Source organism: Amblyomma mixtum, chromosome 3 (assembly GCF_055824585.1).
Source record: "Amblyomma mixtum isolate Tamu chromosome 3, ASM5582458v1, whole genome shotgun sequence".
In the NCBI taxonomy this organism is placed as follows: Eukaryota; Metazoa; Arthropoda; class Arachnida; order Ixodida; family Ixodidae; genus Amblyomma; species Amblyomma mixtum.
The window spans coordinates 219,244,655-219,259,975 of NC_143014.1; the positions used below are offsets into that span (position 1 = coordinate 219,244,655).

Sequence of the window (15,321 nt, forward strand, 5' to 3'; positions counted from 1 at the left end):
AAGCGTCGTGCTAAGGATACAGCTCGGCGAAGACATTCTACCTCGCAGAGTGATTCCACGTCATCGATCACCAATGAATCTGAACACCTGACTGGTCAGGAACGCCGCAATGCTACCTGGCGAAGGCAACGCGCCGAAGAATCACCAGAAGAACGCGCGCACCATTGCTAACGCAGTTCACCTGGTTTAACCAGAGCTAATCCACTGCCAATTTTTTTTTAATATAGCCTTTTGGATGTATGAAGATAGATTTTTCGAAAAGCCATACCTCTGCTAGTTGACGTCAGGAAACAGGTGAATCATGTTACCTAATGGGCTGGCATTTAAAAAATTAATTTTTTAACTGTTACAGATATGCATGTGGTTGCGATGAAAGTTTTTTTTGTGAGAGTACGTATGTTTTTAGAATTTCTAAAACGCGATTGCCCTTGTCGCTGGGGCTTAATAATGTTTGCCTATTTCACACTTAGTTTAAAAATTGCGCGCCGCTGTGTGCACACGCGATGTCCATCGAATCGCGTCACTCCTCGGCGCATGCGGAGAACCAGAGCAAGATTTGTGCGACGATAGGCTGTTCTCCACCGCGTGGGAACAATGCGGACTCCCGAGAAAAAGATTTTACCAAGATCTTTTGGTGCAAACAGCCGGTTTTCCCGCCGCTGCATGGTGGTAACACAGGCGGATTCTCGCGTTATTCACAGGCTTTTCGCTCTTTCTAAATCGGCCTTTATTGTGACATAGCTGCTCCTTATACAGAACACAGAAGCAAAAATTGAAGGAATATTTTTGTAAGCTCCACCTGTCGCTATATGCCGTTGGCAGACGACGTGTCACGAGCACCAGATTTGTCATATAGGAAGAACGCGTAACGCGGCCGTGATCAGAGGATTCTACAAACGGAAGTGTCTGGGAATACGGGCGCCTCTATGCTTCCTATATTAACATGCACGCTAATAGCAGTGTTGGGAAAGTTATTAAATGATTTAAATTATTTAGCAGGTTGACGACAGTTCTCTGTTGATTTCGTGCTGTCCCGTTCGTGAATGCTATGTGGAAAAATAAGGCTTTCCCATAAGGCTCATCCTTTGCATTTAAAGACTCTGAACTCTTAGTTTTAAGCATCTTGTATTTCAGACATGCAGACTTGTCACCGCTGTTCCTTCATTTGCGGTGTTCCGTACTCAGCTTTGTGCACACCTCTATATTCATTTACTCTCTTCGTTGATTACTTTGTGACAGAAAGTCACTTCAGCACCACCTATAACTGAAGTTATGTTATCGATGTTTGGTGCTAATTATTCAGAGCAAGTAAACGCAGACCGTGTGAAAGACATCAAGTAAAATAAAAGAAAAATTTGTTAATGTAATTTGTGGTAAGTTTCAGAACCGCATGGACGACGCAGTGAAGGAACCACAAGAGGTGGCCACTAACCAGCGTGTCTTTAACCGAACGTGCGCTTTAAGTGGCAGAGAGCAACATTTTGAAGATTGCACATTTTTCTTTTGTAACAACAAAAAAATGGCCCATTTGTAAATTTCTTACATAAGAAAAGCAGCAAATTTTTGCCGAGAAAAATTTCTTGCAAGAGTAGCTACTGTACCTATTGCGTATTTCGTTGCTCGACACTATAATCTTTCCGAGCTATGGCGATCGCACAACACCTAGTTTCCACCATTCTACTCGTCAAGTCAACGAATACAATAAGTTGGACATACAGCTGCAGAGGAGGATCGCCTGTCCTTGTAGCTAGCAGGCAATGCTAAGAGCCTGAGCCTGCTAAGATTTCTTAAAGAAAATAGGCTCCACGGCCTACTTTACCTCATGCCACATGCGAATCTTCCCTTTACAAATCTCCATCGCATCCAGGTGCCCAGAAGGGAGCATGCTCGCTAATAAAATAAAACAAACACCCCTTCGAAAATCACGATACAGTAGTAAATGGTATTCAAATTAAGAAAAGACTGCACAAAATGATTAACACGTACGCTAATTAAACAACGTCTTTACTATGTTTACCGACATGTTGCCCTGTGATAGGATACACCGATAGTATCAATGTTTCCCAGCAGTACGCCACTCCGCTTAGTTTTGTGCCATTTTTTTCCGAAATAAACTTCCTCGTGTCGCGAGCTGTATTGAAACAAAACAAAAGAATCCAATTTCCTTTCTACCACATTTGAATGGCAGGCTTCCGGCGCTTGTCAGTTCTTCGCCGAGGCTTCCGTAACCAGGCTTGATCAAGTAAATCGTTCAAGACATGGCCTTAACTGTAATTGAAGTACGCTTTCTACGGGGGACTACATGCGAAATTGTAACCGAACGGCGAATGTGTAACATGGTACTGAGGCTCTACCGACTGTTTCCTTTCCCCGATCAAAATTCGGTACTTTGAAAGTTTGTCGCTATTTCGCTGAGATATTCTTCTATTACAAAAGCAACTTACCTGATCCCTAATTGTGCTTTGCTCCATGGTTGAGGCTCGGCTGTGGTGCAGTCCGACACTTCAGCGGTGATCACCGAAGGCGTTACTGTAAAAGAGAGGGTGACTCGAGCTATAAATAATCTATAAGAAGGCTGCCAATTTGCCAGAGCTGCTTGCAGGCAAATTGGCCTGATTGTTTATGTTTCTTATGTGTTCGTTTAAGGACAACAGTGTCGACAATTCATACTCCTAAAATGTGCTCTTTACCATTGAAAAAAAAAAGGCTACCAAATTACATGCGTGAAATAAATGCAACCGAAGATATTTTCCGGCAGACATCGCTCGCCGTGAGCGGGCTCTTCAGCGAAATGAGACTGGCAAGGCTAAACGAGCGGCGCAAACCACAGAAGGACGAGAAGAGCGACTTGCCAAGAGAGGGTGTGAAGAAGCGACAAAGGCAAGCCACCGGCGACACATCGGTCTCAACTACTTCTACCACCGACTCTGAGTCGCTGATGGACATCGTTAGCTTTCGCTACATGAAACTCGGTTCGGCAGAGTTGAACCTGTGTAATTTTTTAGAGCGCAGCTCTTACGCGCCCGTTCCTGCGTTTCGCGGCGTCACCGTTGTCCGTTCTAACCAGCTCCGCAGCCGAGGCAGCGCGCTGCTGTAGTTGCGCGAGCTCCTGGCGCCATCTCCCGCGACCTCCCGATAACTTAATCGCTCTCTTCGCTCCTCCTCCAATGCCACCCCTGTGCGGCGGCAATCAGAGCGCCGTATCGGTGGCGGCGGATCTCGATACGTGCACCGCCCGAGCCGAAACGCATAGCTGCCGGCGTTCGCCACTGCGAACCGCCTGCCTATATAAATAGTTTATTCCCTGCCAGTTCTTTCTGTGCCATGAGCGAGGCAACCGGTGGAAGGCCTTCGTCTGCTGCTGCTGCTAAAGGCCGATTCACACGACGGACCGTTCGCCCGCGGCCCGCGCACTACGTATTCATGCGTCATCACATTGAGAGGCGCGCTGCCGGCCGTGAGAGGCCGCGGCCGGCAGCGCGCCTCTCAATGTGATGACGCATGAATACGTAGTGCGCGGGCCGCGGGCGAACGGTCCGTCGTGTGAATCGGCCTTTAAGTTGCCAGAGCAGAGGCCCAGCACCGTCGCCGCCAGAATCCAGAGGTCCGTGCCACCGAAGCAGAAGCTTAAGGCCGATTCACACGACGGACCGTTCGCCCGCGGCCCGCGCACTACGTGTGCATACGTCAGCACTTTGAGAGGCGCGCTGGATGCATGGATGGATGGCGGCCGACAGCGCGCCCCTCAAAGTGCTGACGTATGCACACGTAGTGCGCGGGCCGCGGGCGAACGGTCCGTCGTGTGAATCGGCCTTTACCGTCACCGCCGTCGAATTCTTGGCCTCAATCTATCGCAAAGCTGAGACCGCTGATGAGCTGCGCTCAAATTTCGCATTCGGAAGTAACGTAATCGTAGGGAAATTTTTTACAACCTGATTTGGCTGTTGAAAAGGGAACGTAACTCGGTCCACACGTTCTATCGGCATTACGAAGAATATACCGAGATTTAGCTATTGCTTTCTTAAAGTTTATAGGGGGTGCAAGGGAGCTATAAGGGTATACACCCTAACTTTATTTTGTTGTTTCTTCGCTTCCTTGCAATCTTGGGTCCGCCACTTTAAGGCCGTATCATACCACTCCTGGAGACTGAGGTGTAGCTAAACATGCCACAGCAAGGATAAAATTTGCGAGCTTTCCATTCATTTGATCAACATTTTCTAAAACTGTTTTTAAAAATGGCTTCCGGTATAAAAATTTGATACTCTGCTCAATGAAGCTCCCAACGCCGTGGTTTCGTTGAGATGACTGATGGTGGGGTGGCAGGCTGATTACAATAGTCAATAGGAAGATTATCTCCTCCATGTGTGTTGTTCAAAACATCCAATTTAAAATCGATCACAGTAGATGATGCGCTAGAAGACAAATCGAAAGCGCTAATTTTCACCAATGTTGGGGAGCAGTGTGTAGGTTTACCAGTGTTCAGTAAATAAACATCACTACAGAGCGTAAAATCCTCTCTCAGTTGGCCTTTTGAGTCAGTTTTTTCACTTCCCCAAAACCAGGATTGGGCGTCAAAATCTCCAACTACTAAATACACCTCCGGTAGCTGCCCTGAAAAGTCTTTCAATTTATGCACGGTTACTCTGAGGTGTAGTTGTAGATATATGCAACACACTGTTATTGTTTAGTGCATTAGCAGAGTGGCTGCTATAGCTTTACGCCCAGTGTTTAATGCAAGCTTGAAAGCTGCGACGTCATTTTTTACTATTATGGCCACGCCACCCGACAGCCGGCTTGCCCGCTATTGGTTGTGGTGAAATACTATATTTCTTGAGCATATTTTTGCGTTAGGGGTCGACATTTTTTCTTGTATACAAAAAGCCACATGTGAGAGTGTAGCTAAGATGTCTTTTATGTCTAGTAAGTTATTTGATAATCCTTTACAATTGCAGTGGAATGTGAAGGCTGTCTTACGCTGTCGGAAGTGAAAAAACTAAGACGTTGTTTTCGGCCCCATGATTTGGGGCTTGTGTTTTTTTTATACTCTAAGTAGTTCCGCGGCCCCTGTGATGTCGACGGAACAGGGCTTCCCTGGCATGTTGTGTTCATCGCCTCTTCAGAGGCGCTCGGAGATCGTGCAGAACGCACGGTTACTTGTGAGTTAGACTTCGTTGTATGAGGCGGTGATCTTGAGGTCCGCTGACCTGGTGGCCCGCACAGCCTGCTCTGCGGAAGGTGCAGCAACGCCAGCTGCTTCCCCCGGGGGAGCGAATGGCGCTACCCTAGGCTCACTCTCTGTCGCCTGGGCAGGAGCCGAAGACCGCTGTGATGCCGCGCCCTGTTGCACCACAGCGGCGTAACTAGTATGTCGAACCAACGAAACTCCCTTTCGAGCTTCTCTGAAAGTAATGTTCACTTTGACTTTTTGTGTTACTTATTCTTTTTCCTTGTTCCAGGCTAGACATGACCGTGAGTAAGCCGGATTGCCCTCACAGTTTACGCAAAGGTGAGGTTCAACTTCACAGTTTTCAGCGGGATGGTCGGACGTGGGAAGCACATTTGGCGCATGTCTGTTGGCCAGGCAGCTCTGCGAGCCGTGCTTGTGCCTCTGGCATTTATACGATGAATGTGGATTGGGTATGTATTGTCTGAATTTGAGCTTCGTGTAGCTTACCTACACAATATCGGGAAATATGCTAGACGAAAAGGTGAGGAGAAATTACTTCATTGTTGTTTCCTTGCTGTCCGTCTTAATTTTTTCCTGTAGACATCAGTAACATTTTGGTGTTTCAGTCTTCGCAGTAGTTAATTCTCGCTTAGGTATTTTAGGTCATCATCCGAAATCACTCAAGAACTGTGCTGAGGGATCGTTGTGGGCTGATTGTTAGAGGAATTTTCCTGCATGACGTGATTTCTGACAGTTTCTCATATTGAGCCTTATAAAGAATTTTCAGAAGCAGATCTCCGTTTACCAAATTTCTCCTCTTCTAGCCTTGTCCTACGGCACCGGTTCGGGTTCTCGAAACTAGGGATGGTGATATAAGCCGTGCAGTTTTTTCAGGGTATGCGCTGTGCACTACGTGATAGCGTAGAAATTTAGACTTGTTTCCAAAGAATTGATAGTCTCTTGGGTGCGCCCTGGTTTTGGAGTGTGATCAGTGGAGAGAAGGCAGCAAGAAAATCTACTTTTGTTCGCCTATAGTGCGAGAAACTCATCATGGAGCCCAGCAAGAGTATGGGACATGAACTTGTAAGCAAGGCCTGCCCAAGCGAGCTGTGCACACCAGCTATAACCTAACACGGCGTAACACAGGGAAGTAGCCACAGGGAAGTAGCCACCGAAGGTGAACCCTAGCCGCCTGGATAAAAGGAAAGCGAAGACGGGCGTAAGAGACAGGAGATTTGTAAGAAAAGGATATTAATGTGAAAGACAGAAGGATGGGTAAAGGCGACTGCCGATTTCCCCCGGTCGAGTCTGGCCCGAGGTGCCGCCTACAGGAGCCTGGGGCCAAAGTGGTGTGTTGCCTCTGCGGAGGGGCCATAGGGGTTCTAACGCTCCGCACTGGCTCTACCGCCAGGACCCCCTTTTTCGTGGATACGACGCTGCCACGCACGGCTAAGCGTGGGTGCTCTTGGGGCCGTTATATCACACAGTGCACACAAACACCTGCTTTAACGGATGCCCCCTGCGTGCCAGGTATGTTTCAATGTCCGATTATGCAGGACAAGTACCCATGCAGCAATCAGGCGACCGCCGGCAAAAAGCCAGCCGCGGCACTGCTAGCAACACTTTCTCCATATAAACATCAAGCGGTCCAGGATTACGAAATGTAGCTGATACAGAACTTTTCCTTCAATTTCGCGTAAAATTTAAAAAAAGCAAAATAATTGTAGCACGGGTGCGGTAGCAAGTTTTTCTGTTGCAACCGCGCCATACGCCGCCGGCGCGGTCTACTGTTCACGGCTCCATGAAGGGCGGTGACACTCCTACCAACCACTTCTGTCGCCGAACCGACTTCCGGCTGCGGTTTCATCGCCATTATAGGCATTGATCGACTGTATCATTGACTATATTGATCGGCTATATCGTTGCTCAACATGAAAAGTTGAAACATATTTGTTCGTGTAGTATCTGTAGCTGCGACTAGGCTCCCATATCTACTCCGCGATTAATTTACCATGCACCTCTGGCAGTAGACTTCGGGATCTAAAAGGCAAAGTGGTAGAAAAGCTGCAACTGAATGTGCACACTAGTTGTCGTCCTTGTGAGTGCTGAAGAAGGCGGGTTTTAATGCAGGAATGCATTTAACAGCTGCATTTTCACCTCTTCTTGTTCGCATTTTTTATTTGGTCTCTTGAGTTTGTTGAACTCTCAGCATGAGGTACCAAATACTCCAAATTGCTCAAGTAGCCGCTGTAATATCCCCTAGTTATCGTGATTTGAACAAGAAACCTGCCACAAGTACCTGACTCCACGAGAGCTTGTACATCTTGCTTGGAGCAGTCGTCGAGAAGGCAGATTCCGAGGCGAACAAAGTACGTATCAAGGTGAAATAATTGGTCCTGGAAGTCAAGCAACTGAAATAAAAAGGGAAGAAGATAAACACCTCTAATATCAAGTTCGAGGTAGATCTCTAAGGTGCACCATTGCGAAGAAAGTGCATTTCGACAGGAATAATTGAAATCGAATCGTCTGTACGGGAAGCAACATTTCGGGGCGTGAAAGCTTTGGAAGACAAGCATTGTACAAGCAGGTCAATAGGGGCCACGGTGTCGAGGAAATTTTTTTTCGCGCTCCTTTGGAATTTAATTTTAGGCCTTTCAGGATCGGTTTGAGTAGAGCTCTGGCGAGTATTCTGTTTCAGTTCGAGTCTGCTCATGCGGGATCAGATGAAATGCACAAACCAGACACGGTCTCCATGCAGCCTAATTATATTTAGTTCAGCTTCGGTCAGAGTCAGCGTGATAAAAAAAAAACTATATTGTCGAGTAGTTGCAGGCTCGCATTTCAGACTTCATTTGCAAGCTACACACCCACGGCGTTTCATGCATGCGGTAATCTGAATTGTAAGGCAAGGATTTCTCGGGCGACACTGCAGTTAAAAAGAAAACTGAAACGGATCAAAAAGAACCAAGCAGAGTGTCATTCTCCAGAATTGGAACAAGAAATCATTTTGCTTACTTCTCAACTAAAGCAGAACACTGTCACTGACAAACAGCGTTACTTTAATGAATGTTTGCCCAACTTTATATCACAGTACCCCGAGAAATTCTGGCGTTTGATCTCCCCAACCTCAAGGATCAATAGTGAGTTTGAAATCAAAGGTGTTCTGGTCAGTGATGCACAAACTATATCTAATGTATTCAATGAACACTTTAAGTTCGTATTTACTGATGACAATAATATCTTTCCAAAATTTGAAGCTTTCCTGCCGCCTCTGGATTACCTTGTAATTGGTGAGCATGTCATTTTAAACATGTTACTTAACTTTGGACCAGAGAAGAAATAACCTGGACCAGAGAACACACCTAATGCCTTTTTGAAAAGATATGCTCAGTGGACATCAAAATATTTGTTTTTTTTATTTACAAGTTCCTTAAATGAAGGTCAAATTCCGAGAGACTGGGGGACTGCTAGAGTGAAACCGCTTCATAAAAGTGGAGACAAGCGATTGATCAATAACTACCGCCCTATTTCACTTACATCAACTGCTTGTAAACTACTTGAACACATAATTCACAATCACATATCAAACTTTCTCGAAGCTAATAATTTTTTTACTAAGTATCAGCATGGATTCAGGAGGGGTTACTCAACTTGTAGACAGCTAGTCGAAACTATACATGATTTTGCATCGTCAATTAACAATGGAACGCAGACTGATGCCGTATTTACGGATTTCTCGAAAGCTTTTGATAAGGTTACTCACGAAAAGTTACTTTATAAATTGGACACAGTACTTCGAAACGAACAATTAGTAAAATGAATTTCAGCCTACCTTTCAAACAGAGAACAATTCGTCGTTTTTAATGATCAATCTTCTGACAGGCTTACAGTTCACTCTGGCGTCCCTCAGTGCTCTGTTCTTGGTTCTCTGTTGTTTTTAATATATATTAATGATCTTGTTGCTAACATTCCTGTGAAAATAAGACTTTACGCTGATGATTGTGTTATTTATACAGAAGTAAGAAATGTTTCCTATCAGCTATTACTTAATAGTGCGTTGCAAACAATGTTCGCATGGTGTGAAGCATGGCAAATATCCATTAATTTTGAAAAAATTGTACTAATGAGAATCACCCACAAAAAGAAAGTCTTACCTTTCAATTATTGTATTAACGGCATGACACTGACAGAAGTAACAGAATATAAATATCTATGGCTCTGGGTCACTAACACTCTTAGTTGGAATAAACATATTGACTTCATAACGTGTAACGCTTTTCGTAAACTGTTTTTCTTGGGACGGGCATTGCGATTGTCTACCCCATCTGTACTCCTACTTGCTTACAAATGTATTGTTCGGCCTACCTTAGATTATGCTTCCATCATTTGGGACCCGTTCACGCAAACTAACATGTATAAATTAGAGAAGGTTCAAAAGAGGGCGGCACGATACATATATAACAATTACCGACGTACATCAGTAACACATCTTTTAATCCAAGCTGGCTTTCCGACAATATCGGAGCGAAATCGTCGTGCACGACTTAAATTTATGTATCAGTTAATCAAGCGACACTACAGAACGGAACTCACCGATTTGCTTGTTTTTTCGTCCGGTTATGCGTCGCGACAACGACACCAGCTAACTTTAACTCCTTATCGCGTTCGAAATAACTGCTTTAAATACTCATTCCTTCCACGAACTATTTCCGATTGGAATAACCTTACTAACACTGAAGTGCTGCAGCCGTCGCTGACGTTGTTCTCGCAACATATCACCTAGATTTTATTGCATTTGCTATTTCACTGTTCTGTTGTATATGTTTAATTGTTGCATTCCCAACGATGCAGAAGAGCTTCAATTTGCATTGTTACTTTTTGTTTACTTTTGCCTGTTTTGTTCAACTGCTTAATTTGTATCCCCACCCTGCTAAAATCCCAACTACGGGATTGCAGTATCAATAGATAAAAAATAAATAAAAAGGACTTATGCGCTTTGGAAAATTTAAGCGTTTTGAATGGCCTTATCGGGCAAGCTATTTGTTGAGAAGGCTGGCCGATGTACTCATTAACGTTACCTTCAGTTCTGAATAAAATACAGTTTAAGAAATATACCTAAACATTGAGGAGAGACCTTTCTCAAGAAACGCTTGTTATGAAAAACAGACGTGCACATACCTCATGTACTACCCTGAAGGCGACACTGGGAGAAACAATGACGCAACCTCAACGGTGACCGCATTTGGTGGTGTTCCTCTAATATGTCATTTCAGTATTGCTCATTCCGAGAATGCAGAAATGTGTGCTGACTAGAACTCTTGAGCGCCACCTTAGCACCACGGGTGGGAATATAAACAACGTACCACGGCTGAGCAGCAGAACGCTTAAGCCACGGAGCCGCTGATGTCAAAATCAAGGTCTAAACTTGAGCTTGCTTGATGCAAGTTCACCTCAGTTATATGACGCTCCAGACACAGGTTGGTTTCACTTACCCTGGGATTTAGGACGTCCGAGAAATATGTCAGGAATCTCTGCCATGTGGTAAAGTTGCTGAAACTGAGCTCAAGGTTGCAATACTGGCCCCTTGACAGCTCATTTCCCGAAGCACCGCGCACCTCGGTTTCGATGCACGAGTCGAACGCTCCGAGCTCCACGCGGTTTAGTTGGAAGAGGCCCGTTGGGTACTTTCCACTCGCATCAAACACTGCATGGGCACGTAACCGCCGCTGAAATCCTACAGGAGGCAAGTGCCCGTTGCTTGGATTCAATACATTTTCATGCTCGTGTCACATGAAATAAAATATATTATACTTTAATGACAAATGCAGCAAGAGCGAGACAACCTCACGTATTAAAGCAGAAATAATAGCAGCGCGCTTTCAAACGCTCATCAACTTTACAGTAAATACGCTAGAATCGACTGGCAATTTTTTTCATTCTCCCGATATCCGCAACGGGACATGTATACCTGTCTTATTTGGGGTTAATTGTTCTCAACGTTCACTAGTGATTGAACTTGCGATGAAATCTCAGCTCGTGTTTTTTTGTATATTTCCGGCCTACTGGAATGAATCAGCTTCATCGACGCAGTCGAGGCCCGCTACTTCGCAATATAGAAGAGCAGGCTGAGCGATCACGTCAGTTATTACTTTAAGAACAGCAACAAGCGGAGTAATCCAAAGGTAATCCGTTATGAGAAAAGCGAATCCCTGCTACAGCTCGAGCCCTTTTCTGGCGGCACTAGCCATGGAGAGGAGCCCCGTATGTGTCATTTTTGTTACGAGGTGCAAGCTGGTCATTGTAAAATCGAGTGAACGGTAGTTGTCGCCGGGATAATACCCGTAGTATCTCTCTGTTTGGAGGAACCAAGGCGATATTTTTGCAAATAGCCTTGCGCATACAGCAATTCTTATTTCTTATCGGCCTATTACGATTGAACTATTACCTACTGAACATTTGGATTTGGATATTAATGACAATTTCCAGACAAGAAGTCGCATATATGTTGAATATTCGAGTCGTATCCAATCTCATTTACACAACATGGTAATTCATGACATTTAAGAGCCATTCTAGCGCCATCTAGTATTTGCTCTGAAGACGTCAGTAGGCATTTAATTTGTCAAAGGTCCAGTTTATGCGGTTAGAAACATTTTCTTTTGGTGAAAGTTAACGATTTTCTTCTTGACTTCAATTTTGTTGCAACGGTGGTCGCAGCTAAATGTGACAAATATATGAAAAGTATACAGTGAAAGAGGAGTAAGTGTGAATGCTGTCAACTGCATTTTAATAACAGTATGAAGGCCATGAAAGTAATTTTTTTCGGTTCAAGTGCTTAGTGAATAGATGAGATGCAACTAAATCCTGAGAGTCGTACAAAGTGTTGAGAACTGCGAGACTGAACCGTTTTCAAATGTTGAGCATTTTTCGCTCAAAACTATCTCTGCAGCAAGCACCAATAAAACAAGCTTGTTTTTACCACGCGTGTTGTTTTCGTCGATGTTTTTATTTTGAGATATTCTTTTCTGCCGCTCACTTGATAACAGAAATCATGCCTTCTCGTGATGCATTTCTTATTATTCCGAAGCTTATAATGCAAACTGTAAATAAAAAGTTGAATTCTCTTACGTGATTTTGAACACTGAAAGCGCGTACGATAGATTTATATGCCTGATTCAAGCGATGAGCTCGCCTCTTTTGAGGCATAAGGATATATTTTCTGTGATGTACTTGTCAGGACGCTAAAATCCCGTTTCAGAAGCAAGTGAGTAATTACACCTAAATCATCCTTCGTGGTCTTCTACAATGCTTCGCTATCTGGCAAGCCGGCGGCCAGCCTCTGCGCGCTGAACGAATGGTTGAACGCCAGCAGTAGACAGGTGTGGAACATCTGGCAGCAACAAAGCGCCCAGCATAGTCACGGCTTAGCGGCGGTACACAAAACGAAATGGCATGGAGCGCATAGTCTCTTGAAGCGCAGTGTTTAGAAAATGCCACGAAAATCAGTGCGTGGTCCCTGTTCTTATTGTAAGAGTCGATGTACAAGATAGCATTGTATACATAGAAAGGAGGATGGTAGGCATAGATTTTGCGGTGACTTGCGCCACTGCGCCGCATAGTTTCCTGAGTGTGCTGGTGTAAACGCCATTCCTCTAACTGTTAAAACTGCTGCAGGGGCAGTGTGACGGTGGAGATGCTAAAGATGAAGATTCTGGCCATTTGAGCACTGGTGGCGCAGGGAAGGGCCTCCGTCTCCAGTACCTGGTGGGGTAGTCGGTGGCGACCCCAAAGTACCTGTAACCTAATGATGACCGCGAAAATGGCTGGCGTAAGTACATGCAAAACCAGTGGAAAGGAGTTCGCGGCGCATCAATGGGCTTCAGCAGTCCGGCCAGCTTGACAGGTACTGTCTTTCGACGTGGGCACGGGCGCCGCATCTTAACGTATTTTTGGACAACCTCAGCAAGCCTGGGCTAGTAGTGCATCTGTCGTGCATGTGGCAACGTTCGAGCGAAGCCGAGGTGCCCGCAAGGAAGCTCGTCTTGGCGTGCTTACAATTAAAACTTCGTCGCCGAACACTGTCGGAACCAGTAACAAGTGCAGCGTGCCTGAGGGTCCGTACTTTCTCCTCTAGAGGACTGCATGCCGCAAGGAAAACGACGACAGCCTGCGCCTGAAGACACGGCGCGGCCATGAGACGTGTTCTTCGAGACACCCTACGCGGGGTCCCAACTCGGCGCCATCTCTTCGTAGTTGAGCGTCGTTTTAATCTTTACGTCTGCGTGATGTTAGGGGAGTTTGCAAAACAGTCTTGGAAAGAGTAAATGACAGTTTACAGGCCTCCTTTTTGATCAGCGGTTGCTATAGCATTCACATAAGCCGTACACTGTCATACCGATAGTCCCTAGAGTTTCTGGAGTTTTCATAAATAGCCACGACAAACAATCGGTGACCGCCTCACAAACTTCACCGCAATATACTACTGCAGTTTATATCGGCAAATTTTGGTATTCCAAGCTAAAGTTCGTTACCTCAAGCTCACTTCACTGGTTCTGCAGGCCAAAGGCTCCCTGGCCAACACTGACTTATTGGCTTAGCAGCAATGAGAGGTTCTCATCCGCGATGCCATGGGTATCACTTAGGTTGTCGCACTCCACCATGATAAACAATCCGGCGCTGAAAGCTGGCCGGCCTCGTTCACCGTCGTCGGCAATGACGACGTCATTTGTTAGCATCACCATTTGTTCTTGGAGGTACATGGTCGCACTATTTTCCCAAAATAAATCCACGCAGATGGTCAGGTACTTTGAGCATTGAGCCAACGCCGCTGTGCAGCCCCTTCCTTACAGCTCATTACAGCCAGTAAAGGTTTCGCCACGAATCTCTATTCTAGCCGTGCAGACGCAGAGCGGCGCCACCCCATGGTCGCTTGCTGTCCGTATTTGGGTCCCGTGCCAAGGGGCCATAACGATTCGCAGAACAGTTGCAAGATCATGACTTGTAATCCATAAATTGGCTCTGGTATCTACGTTGGCAGACACGGAGTGTTTGTGAGCAACAATCAGGATTTCAGCTGAAACCTGCTCACTTCTTGGAAAGCGCGTCGGGGTGGGGACGGACTGGCGTGACGCTCGGTTCGTTGAACTGGGGAGTCAAGTGGAGACTGCTTTCGTTGTCGCTAGTTGGTTGTAGCGAAGGGTCGGCGGCCATATTGTAGGATCGAGTGGGTGAGTGGAGAATGTTCAAAATGCCAGATGACGGCAGCTCTACCCCCGGAGGTCACCATGCTCACTTTTCTCATGGTGGACTAGAGGATTGCCTCAGGGACGTCTGACGATTTGGTAACGATAAACTGACGTGGCCACGGCGACCTGTACCGGCGTCGTGACGGAGGTGCAAGTGGAACATTGACCCTCAGGTACTGATAGATGTCCCAGGGTCATTCACAATAGCCTGTGGCGGGGTGCGCTTGGCGAAAACCCTCGCAGGCCCATGCGACAGTGCGGACAGTGGTGTAGGAAGTGGCCTACTTTGCCGCAGTAGAAGCACAGGGGCCGGTTGTTCGACGTGCTCCACACGTTTGCTTTCCTGACGGGTGGTGCGCGTCAGGCAGTGCCGTCGAATACGGGAATCGCTGGGGCGATGCGGCAAGCGCAGGACAGTACAACACCGGTGGTGCTGAAGCAGGGCGGCGTAGAGCGTCGTGTGTTATGACATACGGTGCAGGCTACCCGGGAGTTGACACTGGCTACGCGACTCGACGTGTTTCTTTCCGAATAACACATGCGATGGCTCAGATACAAGGGTGTTGCTCGACATTGTCAAGCTTCTGCAGCTCTTCGGGCACGATGCTCATTACAAGCTCACGAAAGGCCTCCCTCTCGTTGCCGGGCATCGGCATGAGGAAATCCACAGCAGTTATAACGCGCAAACTTTTATGCCACCATACCTGTCACTTCCTCAGCAAAATTGACCTCAGTCCTGGGAGCCTTTCGCACCAGCCCTACGAACTGCTTCTCTTTGACAACTCGTGTAGGATGCCACACTTTTTTCGATTCAACATTGAAGGGTCAGCGCGGTTGAAGAGCAGCGTCATATTCTCCGTGAACATGGTGCCGCTGCGTTCAGGTCTCCAGGGCAAGTTCAGCGCTCTC

The 15,321-nt window shown here is 46.2% G+C and overlaps 1 protein-coding gene across 1 annotated transcript in view; it reads right to left on the reverse strand.

The window, feature by feature from the left end:
- Positions 1-15,321, reverse strand: part of LOC149353725 (nose resistant to fluoxetine protein 6-like) — a 52,258-nt gene that overhangs the window by 26,300 nt on the left and 10,637 nt on the right. Inside the window, exons 3-5 of the mRNA XM_089582753.1 lie at positions 10,660-10,871; positions 7,467-7,578; positions 2,445-2,529 (exon numbers count right to left, since the gene is read on the reverse strand). Coding sequence (XP_089438879.1) covers positions 2,445-2,529; positions 7,467-7,578; positions 10,660-10,871 — 409 coding nt within the window. The remainder of the gene's footprint in view (positions 1-2,444; positions 2,530-7,466; positions 7,579-10,659; positions 10,872-15,321) is intronic.